Source organism: Brassica rapa, chromosome A04 (assembly GCF_000309985.2).
Source record: "Brassica rapa cultivar Chiifu-401-42 chromosome A04, CAAS_Brap_v3.01, whole genome shotgun sequence".
Taxonomy (NCBI): Eukaryota; Viridiplantae; Streptophyta; class Magnoliopsida; order Brassicales; family Brassicaceae; genus Brassica; species Brassica rapa.
In genome coordinates this window covers 8851988-8872345 of record NC_024798.2, presented here as the reverse complement: position 1 = coordinate 8872345, position 20358 = coordinate 8851988, and the positions used below count along the sequence as shown (strand labels likewise).

The window sequence follows — 20358 nt, the reverse complement described above, 5'->3', positions numbered from 1 at the left end:
TCTTTGGCTCGGTCAAATTTTATCCAATTGTTTAAAAGCCCAAAAAACCCATATGTACTGACTTTTTGATATTTTTTTCTGTGATTTGAATTTAAAAATAGATAAAACTTTCGATAAGTTATGTAAACTCAGAACAAGTATTTAGCTTTAGAAAGCATTTACATGTTTCAAACTTATAATATATACATATATAATGTTTAAAATTATGCATATAAAACCTGTATAAAATGTGCCTAAATATGTTTCTCTTCTTTAATGTGTTAATTATACTATATATAATATTATTTTAAAATTTCAAAAAGTTTATGTAACATACAAAAACTATCAATAAAACTATAATTCTCCATCTACAACAAGAAAAATGAAAAATTATAAACATATAAATTTAAATTAAGAAAAACTGACATTGAAAAAACAAGAAATTAATATAAAAAAACCGACAAATAATATTATAAATAAAATAAATTTATAAGACACAATCCGCGCGAAACGCGGAAAAAAATCTCTAGTTTAACATAAAAGCACTAATATTAATCAATGAATGCATCAAATTATAAAAAGAGTTAACATTATTTAATTGGTTACATAATACTCATAAATTAAAAAGATGAATTGAAATATGAAAACAACTTACGTCGTAAAGCAATTTGTTTTCGTTAAAACTACCTATAATATAAACAAAAGGAAGTATTTGCTTTTTCTTAAAAATTACGACTTGGATCCAAACTAACAAGTGAGCGGTATTAGCGATATCTAGTAGACAAGTATTTCAACACGTGTCCTCATGCGTTAACCCCAATCTTCCACTGATTCAAATCTTCTTCGCCGTTCACCATCAAGATCCTCCGCCATAGCTTTTCCTAGGCATGGGCGTTCAGGTCTTCGGGTCGGGCTTGGATCGGTTCTTTTGGGGTCCGGATCTTTCGGATCCTAAACATTTGGATCCAATAGGTATTTGTAAATTTTCGGTTCGGTTCGGGTTCGGATCGGTTCTTCTCGGGTCCGAATCGGTTCGAGTATATAATTAAAATACCTATAAAATACCCGTAATTGTCAGATCCATATCGGATCCGGATCGGATTCGGGTATTTAGGATCTGAAAATGACATGATATACCTAAACTCCATGAAATTTAGTCGATAATTGTCATATGTATCTAATATTTTAGAAAATAACTTAAATTAAACCATCAATAATTAAAATATTTTTTTTAAACTCTGAGTTTTTCATTTTAAAGCTTAATATTATTTAAAAATATAACAAAATAATAACAAATATTGTTAACAAAAAATATTTCAACTAAATCATAAAATAATATATATCTACATATATATATATAATAGAACACAAAAAAATCATAATTTTGGATATATATGTTCTTAAGTCGGGTACAAATCAGTTATTATCGGGTCGGATCTATTCGGGTCAGTTTTTTTCGGGTCCGGTTTTATTCAGGTCGGTTCCTTTCGGTTCTGGTTCTTTCGGGTAAAAGAAATTTAGACACAAAGGTACTTATAAATTTTCGATTCAGCTTCGGGTCGGATATTTTTAGGTTAATTCCGGTTCGAGTTTTTGGATCCATGTTAAAATGCTCAGTCCTGGCTTCTCCCAACACTCCTTAGCCCTTGTATATCTCCACTGCAAATAAGATCAGCTCATTAGCATCAGAGGCGTGCAAACACTAATAGCTGCCCAAAGCAATAGAGAAATAATTTTTTTATGAATCTAGAAGCTACTGTAGTTTAGTTTACCAGAACCATAGAACACATCATTTTTCATCTAAAATGAAACAAAACCATAGAACAAATCATTTACGTGGATGTTAGGAGAAACAATTGTTTCTATATTTTGTTTGGTTTCTTAAATAACCATGCATGTTTTCATTCTAATATATGTGTTTTGCTTTTTGCTTACCCATAAAACTATTAATGAGGCTATGTTTAATAGTTTTTGTTATATAATATCTAATTAAGTTCAATAAAACATAAGAAATGCTTTTAAACTTTTTAAATATACTTGTTCTTAAGCCAAGTTACAAAAATAATTGATGCCCTAGGCCAATGTTTATCTTTTCCTCATGTGAGCACGGCTCTGATTACCATCGAGAGCCACTATGATGAGAAGCTTAGAACCGTCGACGCTATATCTAGTAGCCTCTCTGCTTCTGACTCTTCTTTCTTCTCCAATCCACCAGTTGCAAGGAGCACACCCCCATCTCCGGTGAAAACTTAAACCGAAGATTTTTTCCATCCCACTAAGAATTATGGACAATAGTAGATACAAAATTACCCTTACCAAACATGGAAGACTTCAATGAAAGAAGATAATATAAGGTATAATAGTGAAAACTCAGAGAAACCACATAAATCTAATACTCTTTTTTTTTTTTTTTTTTTTTTACAACAATAAATCTAATACTCTATCATCAGAAACTTTATTAAAATCAGCACAAATTGGAGAAAGAAGAAAATACGAGAAGAAATTGCTCCGAAATAAGCTGAAGACACAACAAAATCTCAATCATATTGAGAACTTATTTAACTATTTTACATACAAAATCAATCCTATAATTATCAATTATCAAAATAGAAACCATATTCTATAGCCCTCTGAAAGATATTGAATAGATAAGGGGAATAAAGAGATAATTCTCTCTCACTCTAAAGAGAAGAGAGATAGACTATTTTTCTATCAGTCAGTCATTGGATTCTAAAAGATTGAGCGGTGCGGGACAAGCGGATTGAGCGGTGCGGGACAAACGGTACAATTGCGGTGCAATTCTAACAGTTATAAAAATATATAGATATATGATATATGTAAAGATTTTTGTTATTGTTAACTGCGGTGCGGTGCGAGGCGGATTAAAACATTTGAAGCCTTAAACACACGAGTTGGTCAAAATCTTATACACAAATTAATATTAATACACCTCAAGAATCCTAAGAAAGAAGGAAAATTAGCACATATAACCATCATCTAATCTATTAAAACTGAAATACATTTGAAATATCACCCTTACTCATCTTAATATTTACAGTTTTATGCCACTGAGATTTAAATCATTTATTGCTTCCTTAATTAAAGATATTTCATAGTTTAATTACAACAAATCATGACCCTACTTAGCTATAACACGTTTTTGGTTTGAGTTTCAATTAATGCTAGATTCTAGTTTGCAAATCTAAACCGCTTAATATATAACTAGAGCTTGACCCGTGCGACCGCACGGGTATTTATTTTTAATTTTATAAATAAAATTTTGTTTTGTATAAATTATATAATATAAATTTATTTACAGTTTACACATAATATATAGTTGTTTAATGTGACATTTTAAACATAATAATTCTATTTATAACATTGCGTAATTATATTTTATTTTTTGAAAGTAATTTTATCATCCATATTTTTATCATATAAATTTATTGTATTCAATTATTAGTGTACTTTTATTTATATAAAAATATGCTACCAATACTATATTAGCAGAATAATTTATATTTTATTTATATATTATATAAATGATTATTTCATGTGTTTTTTTTTTCAATTATTAATAATAAATAATGCAAAACATAACTATATAGTTTCAAAATGATATTATGTTCTAAATTGAGTGGTTCTGCGCTAATAACATACATCATATCAAATGTACAAAAAATCAATTTTGTTTAAAAATGAACAAATTTCATCAATGATTTTATCTAAATTGAAATATTTATAAAACATTGATTATTGTTATACTATAAGTTTCATTCTACACTTCAAAATATTAAACCCACTGATTATTAGTTTAAATAAGATATAGTATGTAGATCCAAAGATTCTATTGTTATATTCATAAGGTATATGACTTTTGTGGTTTAATACTTTCCAAAATATTAAACCTACCAATTTTATTTTTATATTATAAGTATAACTATAAAAATTTATATTTTTATTTAATCAATATTTTTCATATTACTTTTAATTTATATTTCATATTTAAAGGTAATAATCATATTTTGTTAATACCTGAATAAAAATTTATGTTTTCAAAATTTTATATAAATAATCATCTCTCCTCAGTCTAAACATACCATCTAGAAACAATATTCCTAAATTTACCAGCCTAAATCAACGAATTTTACAGATCTACATTAATGTTTAATTAACATAAGTTATTGTTGCCGTGTTTATTTGTTAAAATTCGAATCAGGAAAATGCATTTATAATAGGAAAAAACAACTATAATTAAGGTAGTTAAATTTAATATTTCAGTGGCATTCTAATGTAAATAACTTTGAAAATTAAGAGGCAATTTATATTGGTACTTCTCTTTTAATAATAGAGATACACTGTCTTATTCTCTAATCTTGCCTCCTACGTATATGTTTACATATACTAAACATATTAGTTGAATCACAATCTAAACTATATAAAAATTAAATATTTGGGGTATAATTATAATATTAATCTATATTATTAAAAGTGAAGTACAAATATAAAATTGCCTTAAAATAAACTTTTAATTATATTCTAATGCCATTGAAAATTACCTCTAGGTCTATTTCATAAATTACATCTATTGTGATTATTAACATTGTATCTTTTAAATATAATACATTTTAATCTAAAACAATTATAGTGAAATTAATAATAAATCAGTTTAACTGTAAAGTTAAATTTCACTTTTAGCAATAAAAAAATATGTTGAGAAATTTTTTTATATATTTTAAATATATTTTAATTAATGCATTGATTAAGTTCATAATTAGTAATATAATAATATTATTATAAATTCATGTTAAATAAATTATTATTGGAAAACATAATAGAACAAATATATTGAGAAAAATATAAAAATCTTACCAAAACTTTCATTTTTAAAATAAACAGTACATTATTTTAGTATAAAAAAATCATATAATTTTCCAATCTAAAAAATAGTTTGCTTAATTTTCTAAATTTCTCATGACCAAATATATAATTTTGAAAATAAATATTTCCAACTCAAATGATAATATTCCAAATTTTACAAAAGATAAAATGATAGATGTTAAAGTATATTTTTAAATACAACATGGAAATATAAATTATCATAACAAATATCTTTTCTAAAGTATAAGTAAATAAAATTTTAAAGTGTATTGTATGCAAACTGTAAATTTTTTTAAAAAAAATAGTTTGGAAGAGATTCTCTGATTATATTATATTATGAATTTATTATGCCGAACTCAAAAATATATTAGTATGTAATAAGTAATAACAATTAATAACAAAATAAAATGAGTATAACAAATCATTATATATAAATAATGTCAAATAAGAAAGATAACCGATAATATTATAGAGTTACACAATATATTACACTAGAGTATAAATTATATATTAAAACCACTTGCGATAATATCTACGTTCTACATTTAAAAAATGAAAAATTACTCGCACGGACGTGCGGATCTAGTAAACTATTAATTGACAAACTAACTATATGAAGGGGTTGGCTAGAATACACAATGTATTTTATGTATTAAATACAAAATGTCTTTATGAGAGAACAGTTGATATAAATATATACATATATATATATATATATATATATATGTTAAAAAATTATTTTCTTACATCCATCGCTGATTTTTGGATTCCTGTTAGATGGCTCAATATTATTGTTTTTCCAAGACATGCACCGTTCATAGTTCCTATGAATAACTATATATCTTTCATGTCTCTTAAATCGATCTTCAGTATCTCTTCATTCGCCTTATCATCAGAAGCCGCCATAATTTCACCAAGCTTCGATTCATTCTCACGAGAAACAGCTAACATATCATTACCAATCTAGAATCTGACGACGTGTTGAGTTGTAAAAGATAATTAGTGACTGTTATGTTTCTATTCTCTATATTTCTCAAGATATATGGTCGAAATGTCGTATTCAATTGCAACTAAAGAGCGTACTATGCTATATATTGTGTTGTGGTAATAATAGTAAACTATAGTAACTGGGTTTGCAAGTGAATGCTAGTGTGTATTTTTTTCAAATAGTATATTTCTCCAAGACGCAGTGACATTTCTAAGTCATTGGTTCATAAGGAATCTTAAACAATTTGAAAAAGAATGATCACTTACCACACTGTAAAGGCTTTCTTTTAGAGGGAAGTATATCTTGAAGGATCACATTACTAAACTGAAGATGAACAATGTTCGTGATGTAGTAGAGTCTATTTTATTTTCCGGCTGTAACAAATAGAATATAAATCAGACATCATATTAATATAAATGGCACAGTTACGTGTCATGGTTATGAATTGACTAGTATAAATTTTCAAAAGACAAAACTCAAAATTCAATACAACACATAATTTCTCTCATATTATTTAGTTGTTTGATATACCATAGATTTTTATCAGTTTTCAAACATGTTATATAACCTTTTTAGAATATATTACATGTTTTGAAGTACATTTTAGAGTCTTTTCAAGTTTACGTATGTTTTGAAACAATGTAGAAATTATAGAGAATTTTAGAGCTAAAAAATGAAAAAGTAGTTGTTGTTCAAGAAACCAGCCAGAGTCGATATTTAAACAAAGTGTTGATCAAACTGACCCTTTGGTGTCGCTTGACACTGATGTGAGAAGACGGGCTTGTTTGTGACTAACTTGAAACCGAAAGATCCACATATTTACAAGATTACCCTTACCCGACATTTACTTAGTATTTATGTGTTTTACCATTGTTTTGGAAAACACACTGTTTTACATTATTCTGTTACTTTCTTACATAGCAAACTATTTAAAGTTTTTAGATTGGAGAGAAGATCCAAGACTTATTCACAGATTTGTATTGGAATTCATTGTTTTCTACCTTATTTATCTTTGCATTATATTCAGACTATTGCTATGATTTTCGTTGCTATGCCTAAGTAGTTTACTCTGTTAGGTTTAGAGTTTTTATGGATTAGCCGAAAACTATAAAACTGCTAGGGTGAATCTATAGATTTCACTCATCAAAATTATTCTTACTGCTTGTATTCTAGAGTAGCTAATTAGAACACCAATTTTTAGTATTATTGAGAACAGCGAAAGTAGGATCATATCATTAGTTAATCCTATTGAACTAGGTTGCTAGATACATGCAATATTTAGTATTATTGAGAACAGCGAAAGTAGGATCATATCATTAGTTAATCCTATTGAACTAGGTTGCTAGATACATGCGATCGCTCGTCTAGGTAACTAGTGAAATATCAATTAGGACGATAACGCTTGCCTAAGGAAGTATCCATCGATACTTTAGTCAATAGTATCGATCAACACTCGATCCGTGTGGATTCAATTCCTAAGTACTACAACTGAACCTCTTATTTGAGAAAGAAAAATTGGTCATAGGGTAATTTGAGTGATATCAAATTTGGCGCCGTTGCCGGGAAGCATTGGATTTGCCATTAGACTCGATTTATTTGATTTAGTCTAGGTTATTTTTCTGTTTTAGTTACTTAAAAAAATTCTTGTTTTTCAGGCGCATGCCCATCAGTACCGGAAGCAACAAGGAGAAAGAGATTTTATTCTCAGACCCTCCACGTTTTGAACGTTCAATCCGAAAAGAGAGACTCGCAACACCGATTGACATCAACTCAACTTCGTCGACCGATACTTGTGAGCGAGCACCGATCGATACTTCTCACTCAGACTCGATCGATACCAACCCACGAGCTGACATGGTTGTGAATCTTGTGCTGATACATGATGAGATTGGAGACTTACATGATCACGAGGGTTATCCGCGTAATGCAGCAGGTCAGAGGATAGATGATCAGGGGACTGTAATCCCTAATCTTGAAGGAGTTGTACAATAAGCTACTACTGCTGAGAATGCTGCAGTCAATGCTCAGGCTGTAGCTGAGGAGAATTTCCAGACTGCTCGACCAAAAACTTTTGCTGACTACAACCATCCAGCTCAATACTATGCCAACAGATCTACAATATTCGTCCTCCTACTTTCTAGAGGAACGATATCGATCTGAAACCTGCATACTTTACATTAGTGGGACATACACCTTTCCATTGTCACCCACATGAGCATCCTATGTACCATCTGGAGCGGTTCGAGGATCTAGTTTATGCTATCAAAGCCAATGGAGTCCGTGAGGACTATCTTCTTTACAAACTCTTACTCAATTTCTGGAGATGCTTCATACTGGCTTAAGCAGTTACCACCAGAATCTCTTACATCCTGGACTGACATCAAAAACACTTTCTTGTGTAATTTTTTTGATAATGCGCATGCTAAAGAATTGAGGAGCAGGATTGCTACATTCAAGTCATTTCAGAGAGATTGTCTACATCATGTATTCAGTGAGGTACAACAGCTAAATACCTTCTTCAGAGGCATCGCTTTGGCTTACTAGATGTCTCTAAACACTACTAGTGAGGGAATGTTCAACATTAAGAATCCAGAAGAGGTTGTGAGATTTATTCAGACTTGGCGTCTAGCAATATCATGAAAACACTATTTTGAGAGAAAGAAATTGGCCATTGTCTTTGGAAATGAGCAGATGAATGAAGTTAAGGCCAAGCTGGACATTATTCATCAGCTTATCGATAAATAGGCTAGCTTTACAAAGGATGTACAAGATGTAGATGTCCACAACAACAGAGGTGATGAGGAGGATGTGAACTTCATCAGTGGTACTAGTTTCCGGAATCACAGGTCTAGGAATCAAGGTGGAAACATGAATTTCTGTGGCAATGGTCAGATGAGTAATAACAACTAGAGTTCACAATATCAGAAGCCCTACATCAACAACTACAATAACAACAACAACAACTACAAAACTTTTGGGAGTTCTTCTTATCAGAATCTAACACCAGCAACTCAAGAGAGCAAGATATAAGGGATGCTGTCTACATCAAACTGAACAACAAGTTTGAAGCTCTAAGCACACATGTGAAGAAATTGGAGACTCAAGTGGTTCAAACAGGAAAAGTTGTTAAGAAGCAGGAAGCGCTGACTAAACGAAAAGGAGACACCACGTGAGTGCCATCATAGATGTTGATTTCTGGCAAGTGGTGAAGGAAGAAAATCTTCAAGAAGGAGACTTTCACGTCGAAAGCTCCATGTCCATCGGCAGTGTTCATTGGTGTCGATCGACACCACCAACTGAGCACCGACTGACACCACTTGCAGAATCAGTGGATCGTGCGAAACATTTCGAATCGAGTGACACTCAGTCTTCACCAGTCGACACCCGTATCCGCCTATGCCATTCCGTGTCAAGACGAAAGATATCGATCAGCACAAACAATAAGACACTGATCGACACCAACAGGCTGGCAACGATTGATACCAGCAGCCGAGCAGAGATCGACAACCGCCTCTTACATATTGAGTGTGATTGCCACGCATCGATGTAGCTAAGCTAAATGCAGGACGACACCCATCTCAACCTTCAGAAATATCAACACATAGCAACATTCAACAGCCTGAAGATGCAGTAGAGCCTATGATCATTGAGAAGGCTACTAAAGGACAAATTTTGAGGAGAAAGATGGAGAAGGTTCCCAGACATCTAAATAGATGAACAAACTAGAAGGAGATTGAATAGCTTTACAATAACCCGTAAGATTTGAATTAATCATCAATACAATAAGCCCCCTAAATTTTTTAAGAACTTTTGATTTTAACTTCGATATAACCAAATGAATATTGTGGGGTATGGAATGTATGATCATGATGCAACAAATAGAAATCACATTTGAGACTACTGCTCAGAGTTGATTAAACAGATTGAGTGGCTGGCATTCACAAATATAAGATCTGATTCATTCCATTCTTGATTAACTATATACCACAGCTGATCCAGACATTATTTAGTATGGGGCACATTTTGTAAAATATATGTTAATTAGGTTGAACAGTTTTCGTAAACCAAAACCACCATCGTCCGATTCATCATCCGTCAACTTTGGCCCACTAGGTTTCGACCAATCCTCCTCCTCACCCTCGTCGAAATATCCCCCAGATCGCCATCTTACTCGGCGTTTCATTACTACAAATCCCCAAGCCTCCTCATGCCGTCGGGACACAAGTGCGTCGTACTGCGGCTGTTCCAGTTTAATGTCGAAGTCGAAGATGGGTAGTTCCGACGACAGTTTCTGCCATCTTCATCCGACAAACTCTCTAGCATTCTCCGGCAGATTCTGTCACGTACTCCGTCAACCCAACCTTTCCCACCCAAGAGAAACATTTCCTCCGCTGAGATGTTCGACTGGAACTTTCCTTTCGATTTCAGCAGAGCAGTTTCTAGTGCAGGCTATGCGGTCATTGAAATTGGAGGGGACAAATGTGCTTTTGAGAACAAGGTAAAACATGTTCAAAAAAAAAGAACAAGGTAAAACTTAACAACTTTAGTAGCTGTCGTCAATTTTTTTTTTTTGAATTAGCTAGAGGTATCCTGACCCCACATAAGTGTCCAGACTAATCACGTGTTGCCACGTGTCGGTTCTCTGTCCCTGGTGATGCTGAAATATTAATTTTCCAGTGGTCGGGATTCGAACCCAGCTGTCGTCAAATTATAATCGCTTGGTTTAAAGAAATACTAAAGAGAGAGAAATGGAGTCACTAAAGAACACTATTTTTCTTTGAAATGGTAACAATAACACTCAATAGAAATGGAGTCAGACAGTGAAACTCGTTGAAGAGAAACATTGATACACAGTTCCACAACTTGTCTAAAAAGGTTTCTGTCTTTTTCCTTTTAATTATTCTTGATCTGTAAAAATAAAAAATTAATAAATAGAATCCGAAAATATTGCAGAGGAGAAGGAGCAAGATCAACGAGAAAATGAAAGCTTTGCAGAAGCTGATACTCAATTCCAACAAGTTAAATTGAATGTTCCAATCTTTATACTTCAGATCTCTATCTTGAGAATGAGAAACATTGTTTTGTTTTTTAAATAGTTGTAGACAGATAAAGTCTCATTGCTTTGATGAAGCGATAGAATATCTGACGCTGCTTCAACTTCAAGTGCAGGTTTCTTACTAAAGATCATATATAATCAAAGTCCAATCTGTAAAACATATCATCTGATTAACTTATTTACTCCATTATGCAGACTTTAGCCGTTATGAATGGTCTAGGCCTAAACCCTCAGCGGCAACCACCAGTTCTACCGCCTACGCAGACAAGGATCAATGGAACCTTAGAACAAGGCCTCAACTTTGGGACTCTGCTTGGTGCTTCTCACTCGCTGGTTAACCATGAAGATGATTCGAAGTCAAGATCTCTTCTTAGTACCGTATACCACAAAGGGCTGGGCACAAGGCGAGTACTCGTTATCTTGCGTGTACTTACTACTTGATCAAAAATGAATTACTTGCAAGTTACTTATCCTGCCATATTACTTAACGAGCATTTTAAACTATTTACGAGTACTTGTGAGTTGTGACCTATTTACGAGTTTTTTGAGTATTTAAGAACTAGTACTAAATAATGTTCTATTAAAAATTGATAATAATTTTTTTTTGTTTATTTTTTACTTAAAATAACATGTGAATTACTTTAAACAAAATATTTTCTCATATTATAAAGAAGAGAAATAAAATATATATAAATATTTCGATATATAAGCATTTTGTAATTTTCACAATGACAAAAATGTCTTATCTAATCAAGTAATAAGTAATAACAAGCCATATAGCTAAATTTTTAAAACTTAACTAGATGACGACGAATATTTAAAAATCAAGATGGATATAAAACAAGTAACAAGTATAAGAAGAGTAATGAGTATTTTTGTCCAATCCTAAATGCAAGTAAAAGAAAAATATATATAAACAAGTATTTAATAGATCATGTAACAAATATTAAGTAATGGAGCAAGTAACGGGGCAAGTAACGAGTCAAGTATTAAAAATAATAATGATACTTGATACTTGACTTGATCTTGCAAATAATGAAAATTGTCGACTTGTTACGAATACTTAAATTTTCGAGGCGGGTACGAGTCAAGTAGCGAATCTATGGCAAATAACGAGTGATGATGGCCAGCCACAGGAGCCAAAAAAAAAAATTTAGTCTAGTATTGCTATATTTCAAAGTTCAGTTATTGTTATGCTAAGAAGCTTTAGGACCAAGCAAAACTTTGGGATGTCAAAAGATGATATAAGTTTAATTACATGAAATGAGATAATTATTGCAACTGTCACATGGCTATGTCTGTGAGTTGCACCCACCCGTAAGCACACCGGTCTCGGATACTTCGAGCTATGGATGCTGCTGCCTCAAACGCATGTCTAATCTTCGTTATTGCTTTCTCTACTTGAATTCTGACGCAAACTTCTATCTGCGTTTTTTTTAAATGCCAGAGAAGTTATTAATTGATTGTGGTAACACAAAGGAAAATTGTCAAGTAAAAACCTTTTCAAGAGAGCATTGTGTGTCTAAGATGTGGCAAAAGTATGACAGCTGCTTGTACAGGTCTGCTTCAGTGTACTGTAAATAAGACAAAGCTTGGAATCAAAAGTTGTTTTATGAAGCAACAGAAAGATAGAGTTCTTATCAGGTGGATGAGGGCATATACTTTTCTCAAAAGGGTTCCATTACAGTTTGGATAGCTTGGGAAAACTGTTCCCCATTCACTGTCAACAAGCAGACCAAAGTTGAGGCTGCGAGTGGTGTGCTTGCCAGACTCATCGTCACACTGTTGAACACAAAATGTACAAGGAAAGCTTTCATTATCCTGACTTAGTAACCACAGGTGTTCAGAATTATGGTTATATAAGCGAGGCAAGAGCCAAGAGAGAAGGTTTTATATGCACCATCATTATGCCTTTGTAGTACATTGGCACAAACCCATCAATCTGCCTTTCACCTGAAACGCATGATAAAATGGTTTTTCTTACTTAGAAATTAAACCCTTGCCTACCTGGTTATTTATCATTGCAGGGGATATTCTTCCTGTGCTACCTTCTAACTCGCATTTCGAGCAGTGCAGTTTAAAGCCAGAATGTAGAAGAATCAGATTCCTCTGTTTCAGAATTAGTATTGATCGACGCACAAACTGAACTAGTAATAGATGGACAGTTGAAAGAAGCATAGCAGCTGGGGCATCTTAGTGCTAACGGCTCACAGCTTTTATTTTTTTTGGAGATTAACAACACCTTTTGTAGTCATGCCAAGGTAACACCATTGACTAGGCCTGGGCGTTCGGTGGACCGTTCGGTTTCGGTCCAGATAATTCGGATTTTCGGATTTTCGGTGTTATGTTCAGAAGTACCATTCGGGTTTTACTAATTATCGGATCGGTTTCGGTTCGGTTCCTTTCGGGTTCAGTTCGGATCGGATGTAACCAATGTTTAAAATCGTCCAAAAATATTTTTTTTTAAACCTTAAAAATTGACAAATTTTTTTTCAAAATATATAAATTGTTTACAAATTAAAAATTAGTGAAACTATCTAAATTAACTAAAAAGTATTCAAAATAACAATTAAAACAAACTAAAAAAATATTTTGAATATCCTAAAATATCTAAATCATCTTAAATATATAAAAACTTTAACATATTTAACTAATTTCGGATATCTTCGGATCCTAGTTCAGATGTCGGTTCGGTTCGGATTATAACCAAACACCAAAGTACTAAGCTCATAAGTCCCGTTCAGATATTTTTGTATAACAGTTCGTATTCGGTTTCGGTTTTTCCGGTTCGGGTCTAAATAGATACTTCGGGTTGAGTTAAAAACGCCCAGGCGTACCATTGACAATGAAACTCTGCACGAAAATTGAAAATGGGCTGGGCTATTTATGACCCAATAAACAGCCAACCGGGCTCATCTTATATAGACCACGTGGTAGTTTTATTTTTAGGTGAGACTGAAACATTTAAATACACACACATTCCTCACTGGTTGTTTACTCAAAAACAAAAAAAAAATGGCAGATGTAGTAGTGATCTCAGAGACCATTGTTCAACCAGAGAGCAACGAGGATGGATCTGATCGGGTTAAGATCCATCTCACTCCATTTGATCTCTTCTTGCTTAAAACCGAGTACGTACAAAGAGGTCTTATCTTTCCGCAACCAGACCCGGAAACCAACATAATCTCTCACCTGAAGTCCTCTCTGTCCGTGGCTTTGAAGATATTCTACCCCTTAGCTGGACGTCTAGTCAAGAAGGACTACGAAGATGACGAAACGGCGTCGTTTTACATAGACTGCGATGGTTCAGGGGTCAGATTCATACATGCTTCGGCAGCAACTGTATCGGTGAATGATGTTTTAGATCCGGCCAAGGCTGCTGTCCCTGATTTCTGGAATGCGTTTTTCCCGGCTAACGGAGTTAAAAGCTGGGAAGGGGTCTCGCAGTCGTTGATTGCGTTCCAAGTAACGGAGCTACGAGACGGAGTTTTCATCGGATATTGTAATAACCATGTGGTTGTAGACGGAACATCAATGTATAGTTTCTTGAGAACATTGACGGAGATTTGCACTACCGCCCGGAAAACGTTTCCTCCTTTGCGTCTATGTGGGTGGTTTCTTGACGGGGTTGACTACCCAATTCGAGTTCCGGTCTCGGAGATTGTATCCTCCTCCTCACCTGGTGAAGAAGTTGTTTCTCCCGATTTGCAGAAGAGCATCTTTCGGCTCACGAGTAGAAACATCTCTGAGCTCAAAGAGAAAGTCAAGGATGAGGTTGTTGGTTCTCATGATGAGGATCTGAAAATCTCTTCGCTTCAAGCCGTTGTGGCGCATATGTGGCGATCAATAATCAGAAACAGTGGTCTCAATCCTGAAGAGGTGATTCATTGCAAGTTAGGAATGGATATCAGACAGAGGCTAAACCCTCCGCTCGAGAAAGAGTGTTTTGGAAACATGGTCGGAATGGCGCTGACCACCACAACCGCCGGAGAAATGCTTGACAACGGACTGGGTTGGGCTGCTTTGCAGCTAAACAAAACTGTGAGGTCGCAAACGAGTGAAGTAATCAAACGTTTTGCTGAGAATTGGGCGAAGAACCCGAAAATACCGAATCATTTGGTGGAGAATAATTCGCTTGTTGTTGGTAGCTCTCCACGGTTCAATGTGTTTGGAAGCGATTTTGGTTGGGGTAAACCGATTGCGATTCGAGGTGGACCGGGAATTTCTGGTCATGGTAAAATCCTTGTTTACCCGGGAACTGAACTAGGAAGCATGGAGATTCATACGTTTTTATGGTCTCACGTTTTGGAGAAATTATTGGCCGATGCAGAGTTCTTACAGCATGTCGTTCGTCTGTTTTAATCCAAATCAACTCTAAATGTACACTTCTGCGGATCCCTCACTCTCCTCCAATTGTCATCCAGCGGATCACTCGGGACATCAAGATTTTATCTTCATCCTTCTCTGTTATTTCCTTTGTTTTATTTTTCTGCACTCTAAATTTTATGGCTGATTCGTTGGCCAAGGCAGTATTGTATTCAAGCCAGTTTTGGCTTTGGGTTTGCGTCTTTATAATATGTGGTATTCAAAAAATATGTACACTTCTGCAGTCTGTGTGTAAAAGAAATAAGAAAATATCGTTTTCTGTGTGATAATTATCTTTTGTCTGGAAAGCATATATCAAAACCCTAGACAATGATTTTGTTAGTAGTAGTTCGTACACTAACCCCCTCCAAGGGATTTTGTTCTAACCTGTATCTCAAGTTTTTTTTTAAAGTTGATGATATTATTAATAGAAAAAAACTATATATGAAAAATAATCTATACAATGAACCTCTGCGACATCATCATCAACATATCAATTCGAAAGTACTGCTATCTAGAGACTTAACAGGAGAAATTTTAATGGTAGTGAGTACACTAACCCATCATAACCAGTAACAAATCAATTCGAATCCTACCTACCATTTTAAATATATTTGGTGAAAGCAACACAAAAAACAGTGTATTTGTGCGAAAATAAAGATTTGATTAGGATCCTTAGTGGTAGTTAGTACACTCATCCCATGCAAGTGCTTTTGTTTTAACTTGTATCTCATGATAATATTATTAGTGAAAATCTATACTATTAATTTAGGTCCTATTTTTATATACTATTAACAAATCATAGTAATAGTAAGACCATTTAAGGAATTAGTTAATATAACATATTTAATTATTTACATTATAATAAACCAACAATAAATTTGATTTTTTGTAATTATAACAAAATCTCCTGAGAAAGAATCTAACAAAATCTTATTTAAAAATTAAAATATTTTATAAAATAACACATTAACTAATTTTGTAATTATTAATATAATATTATTTATAAATCAATGTTTACTAACATCTAATCTATTAATTTATGGTCTTATTTTTATCTACTATTAACAAATCATAGTAGAACCGAGAATTAGTTAATATGATATATTTGATTATTTACATTTTAATAACTATAAATTTAATTTTTTAATTAAACAAAATCTATTGATTAATTTCGTAACTAGTAATATAATATTATTATAAATCAATGTTAACTAGCATTTTATTATAAAACAAGAAAATAAAAAATTCTTTACTATTTTATAAATTCAATAATTATATTCTCTATATAAAATAAAAGTGCTATATGAATTAAATATGAAAGTTATATTAAATAGGTAAATTAGAAAATTTTATTTTTTAAAATTGTTTCATTTAAATAAATTAACACTCATCATTAAAATGGGTTAAAATTTGTAAACTATATAATATTTTATAGAAAAATAAATTTATTACCATGGGTTAAACTTTTATATCTGTAACTATATATGTTATCTTTTTTTGTATTTCGAAACTCTCAACAATATATTATTAAAAATGTTAATATACAAAATATAATAGTATATAATAACCTTTAGTTCATATACTATTTAAAAACATGTTACTAGAAAACTTTGAAATTTTAGTAATTCATTTAAAATATTAATGAAAAATAAAATTTACTAAAATAATATGATATATGCTACTATGTATACAAATTTACTAAAATAATAGGACTATATTATTTGAACAAAACAATGTTTTTACTTATAAATTCTATAAAATACTAAACTGATAAATGTTAAAAGTATAATATAAATAAATTTAAAATGTACTATATGCAAAATGTATAAATTAAATAAAAAAATATTTTGAAGGAGATTCTCTATTTGATTATTTCAGATTGTTATTTATTGTACCTAACTTGAAAATATATTAGTAAGTAAAAAACTTGATAACAAAGTAAAATGTATTAAACAAATCACTATATATTAATAATAGTTAATAAAAAGGGAAAATTTTACTTTTACACTTTGGTTGATACCACTTTTCAACTTTACCACTAGTATAGGGACATTTTCATAAATACCATGTTCATTAATGGGCAAAAGACAATAGTATCATTCTCTTATCTTCTCTCAATCATCGTTTTCTTCCTCTCTCTCTTTTGGCGATCGACTTTCTCGGAGTCACCAGAGATCTGCCGTATCTCTCTCACACGACCGGTTCTCTGCGATTCCAAACCTCCACAATGTCGACTCCTACTTCTGTACAAGAGATAACCTTGCTTCACAATCAGCACGCTTAGCTGTTGCCGTCTTCATAGAGCTTCGTCGTCATATTCTTGGAGATTCAGCTTCGCTGTTTTCATGGAGAATCAGCTTCGCCGTTTTCATGGAGATTCAGCTTCGCCGTTTTCACGGAGCTTAGCCGCCGTTGTATGACAGAGAGGAAAGCCTCCTGATTTGAGATCCTCGCCGCTGATTGAATAGTTCGCTGGTTGTCGTTGCATCCTCTCCTGAATCGTAACTTGTGATGATGGATGTGGTACTGCGTTTTCAGGGTTTAAGGTGGATTTTAAACTAAGGGAAGCTGGAGGAATGGAGATTGTGCCTCCAATCATAACGATCAGCGTCACTTCGGGAGCCTATTAATGAGGCAAATCAAATAAAACTTTCAGATCTTATAGCGACAAAAGGCTTTTGACTTAATTTTTTTTTCCTATCATGAATCATTATAGTTCTGTTGGGACTGAGAAAAGTTGGGCATGATCTTACTTTCATGTGCTGGTTGGATTTCAGATAGTTACTTAAAGAAATGATTTTTTCTTAGGGAAAGCTTTAAACTTAGTTCTGTGGTGTAATAGTACTGTTAGGCCATAGTATTGTTTCGCAAAGCAATAATGTTCTTTGGTGTTACCCAGATACTGTTATGTTCTCTTTGGTTGTCCAAAGGCATTTACTCATCTTTCTGTTATGTTACTTTTCATTGGTTGTTCTATTCCGGTCTGGTTACCCAGACCACCTCAAGCTTGAGTAATAGAATAGCCGTTCGACGTCAAAAAAAAAAACACTTATAAAACTAAAATTAGTTAATAAAAATAATATATTATCTTAAAACCCCAAAAATCACCTTATAAACCATAAATCAGTTTATAAATAATAAATCAGTTTATAAGACCTTATAAATCAATTTATAAAATTTTATAAGTATATATAAACTAATATGTCTTTTGTAAGAATTTAGAAGGTTTTGTGTATCATTTATAAACTCCAATAAACAAATGTACCCATTAATAAAAGTTTATAATTATTTAAGTGTTTGTGAATTGGTTATGAGCAAATAATTTATAGAAACTATAAAAGAATAGATTTTAAAATTAGTTTATAATTTTTTTTAAAAATTTTATAATTGGTATAACAGCTATTTATTTATAAGAATTTATAAATAATCTTTATAAGAGTTTTTTATATATCATTTATAAAAGTCTTTATTTCATTTATAAAATTATTCAAAAAAATTATAAGTTTTATAAGGGTTTATAAGTCATTTATAAGTGTTTTTAAATGGTTTATAAATAATTGGACATGTATATGCATCAATCTTGTAGCCGGAATTGATGATTAGCAATTGCTTTATGTGTTTTTGTAGAACAATAGTTGATTATGCGAAATCATAAATCAGTCATTTTGATAGTAAATCACTATTATTAATTTTAAGTATTTTTAAATGGTTTATAAATTAATTTCTAAGGGTTTATAAATTAGCTTATAAGGGATTATAAACTAATTTATAAACTGGTTTTTGATTATAAAGTTTTATAAGTTAATTTATAAGAGTTTATGAACTGGTTTGTAAGGATTTCTAAGTTAATTTATTATAAAGAATAATAAGTTGATTTATAGAATAGAGTTTTATAAGGGCTTATAAAATATTTATACAAAAGGCTTATAATAAGTTGCCTTTGTTCAACATCACATAGCTCTCCCTGCAAAAATATTCAAACTCCATAGACAAATAAATATTTAGCAGGATCATGTTTACTTTTGGTGAAATTTTTTGACCTTCTGCCATTTGCAGCATCTGTGATCTCCGCTCGAGTTGGAAGACCATTGACAAGTGATTCAAATAACCTGAGTCGCCAAAATCACCTTAGTAACTTTACAAACAACTATAATCTCTTGTATATTAGCTAGTCTCTCCCATCCACGTTCAACTGCAAGATCACCTCTAACTATCATAGCTCCTAAAGTATTTGAACACTTCATCTCCAAAGAAGAGGTTCAGGTACATATCTTGCATTACTCTAAGAAATGATCTACTGCTGCGTATGTTTATGGAAAACAGTTGTTTCCAATTTTCATGAGGCTTTATGTTCTGCAGGAAGACAAAGCATATCTCAATTAGATACACTCTAATGTCAGGAAGTCGAAAAATCTACAAACCAGACGGATACACGCACCCATTCCAAGATTAGGCTCTGAGGCATCAGCATCTGAAGTCAATATTCCACACTCCAAAGCAATAGCCCTGGCAGTTTGGACGTTGTCACCAGTAACCATACGGACCTGAACATCAACAAACATCATGCAGCGTTATTTTTTTTATTTTTGAATAAATGTTAAATTTTATTCAAAGCAAAACCTTTTTACATTAAGTGCTTCAATTTTTGGTGTAGTATTTAACTTCTAGAAAATCCTATAAGGCAAAAAAAAAAATCTTTATGGTTCTGACTCTCTAGTCCCAAACCATGTGCTCAAGCTTTCTTCAAGGTATTTGTGGCCCTTTCCTTTAACCATGAGGAGCTTTAGTCGAATTGTCTTGTCCACTATTTTCACCAACAGACTCGCAGGCTTTGCTTGCTCTCCATGCCGACGCCCATTTCTTTCTCTCCATAAAGCATGGACTGTGGCTTGGAATGCATATCGAAGTAGGAATTGCTCTGTTGATGGCAGTCTATTATTTGATACCATCGTCACAATATCGTTCCAGTCCGTGGTAATGCCCTTTGCAAGATACCTCCCACTAGAACCTGCCATATCTGTTTGGAATAATTGCAGTTGAAGAAGAGGTGACTGCAAGTTTCATCAGCTTCATTACAGAGTACACA

At 32.4% G+C, this 20358-nt stretch overlaps 1 protein-coding gene across 1 annotated transcript; it reads left to right on the top strand.

Annotated features, from left to right (window-relative positions):
- The first annotated feature begins 629 nt into the window (after positions 1-629).
- On the top strand, positions 630-18583 carry LOC103863797 (uncharacterized acetyltransferase At3g50280-like). The gene is made up of 2 exons (XM_033289643.1): positions 630-7105; positions 7187-18583. The coding sequence occupies exon 2, from the start codon at positions 13920-13922 to the stop codon at positions 15264-15266; it is 1347 nt and encodes a 448-aa protein (XP_033145534.1). The 5' UTR covers positions 630-7105; positions 7187-13919; the 3' UTR covers positions 15267-18583.
- The last annotated feature ends 1775 nt before the right edge of the window (positions 18584-20358 follow it).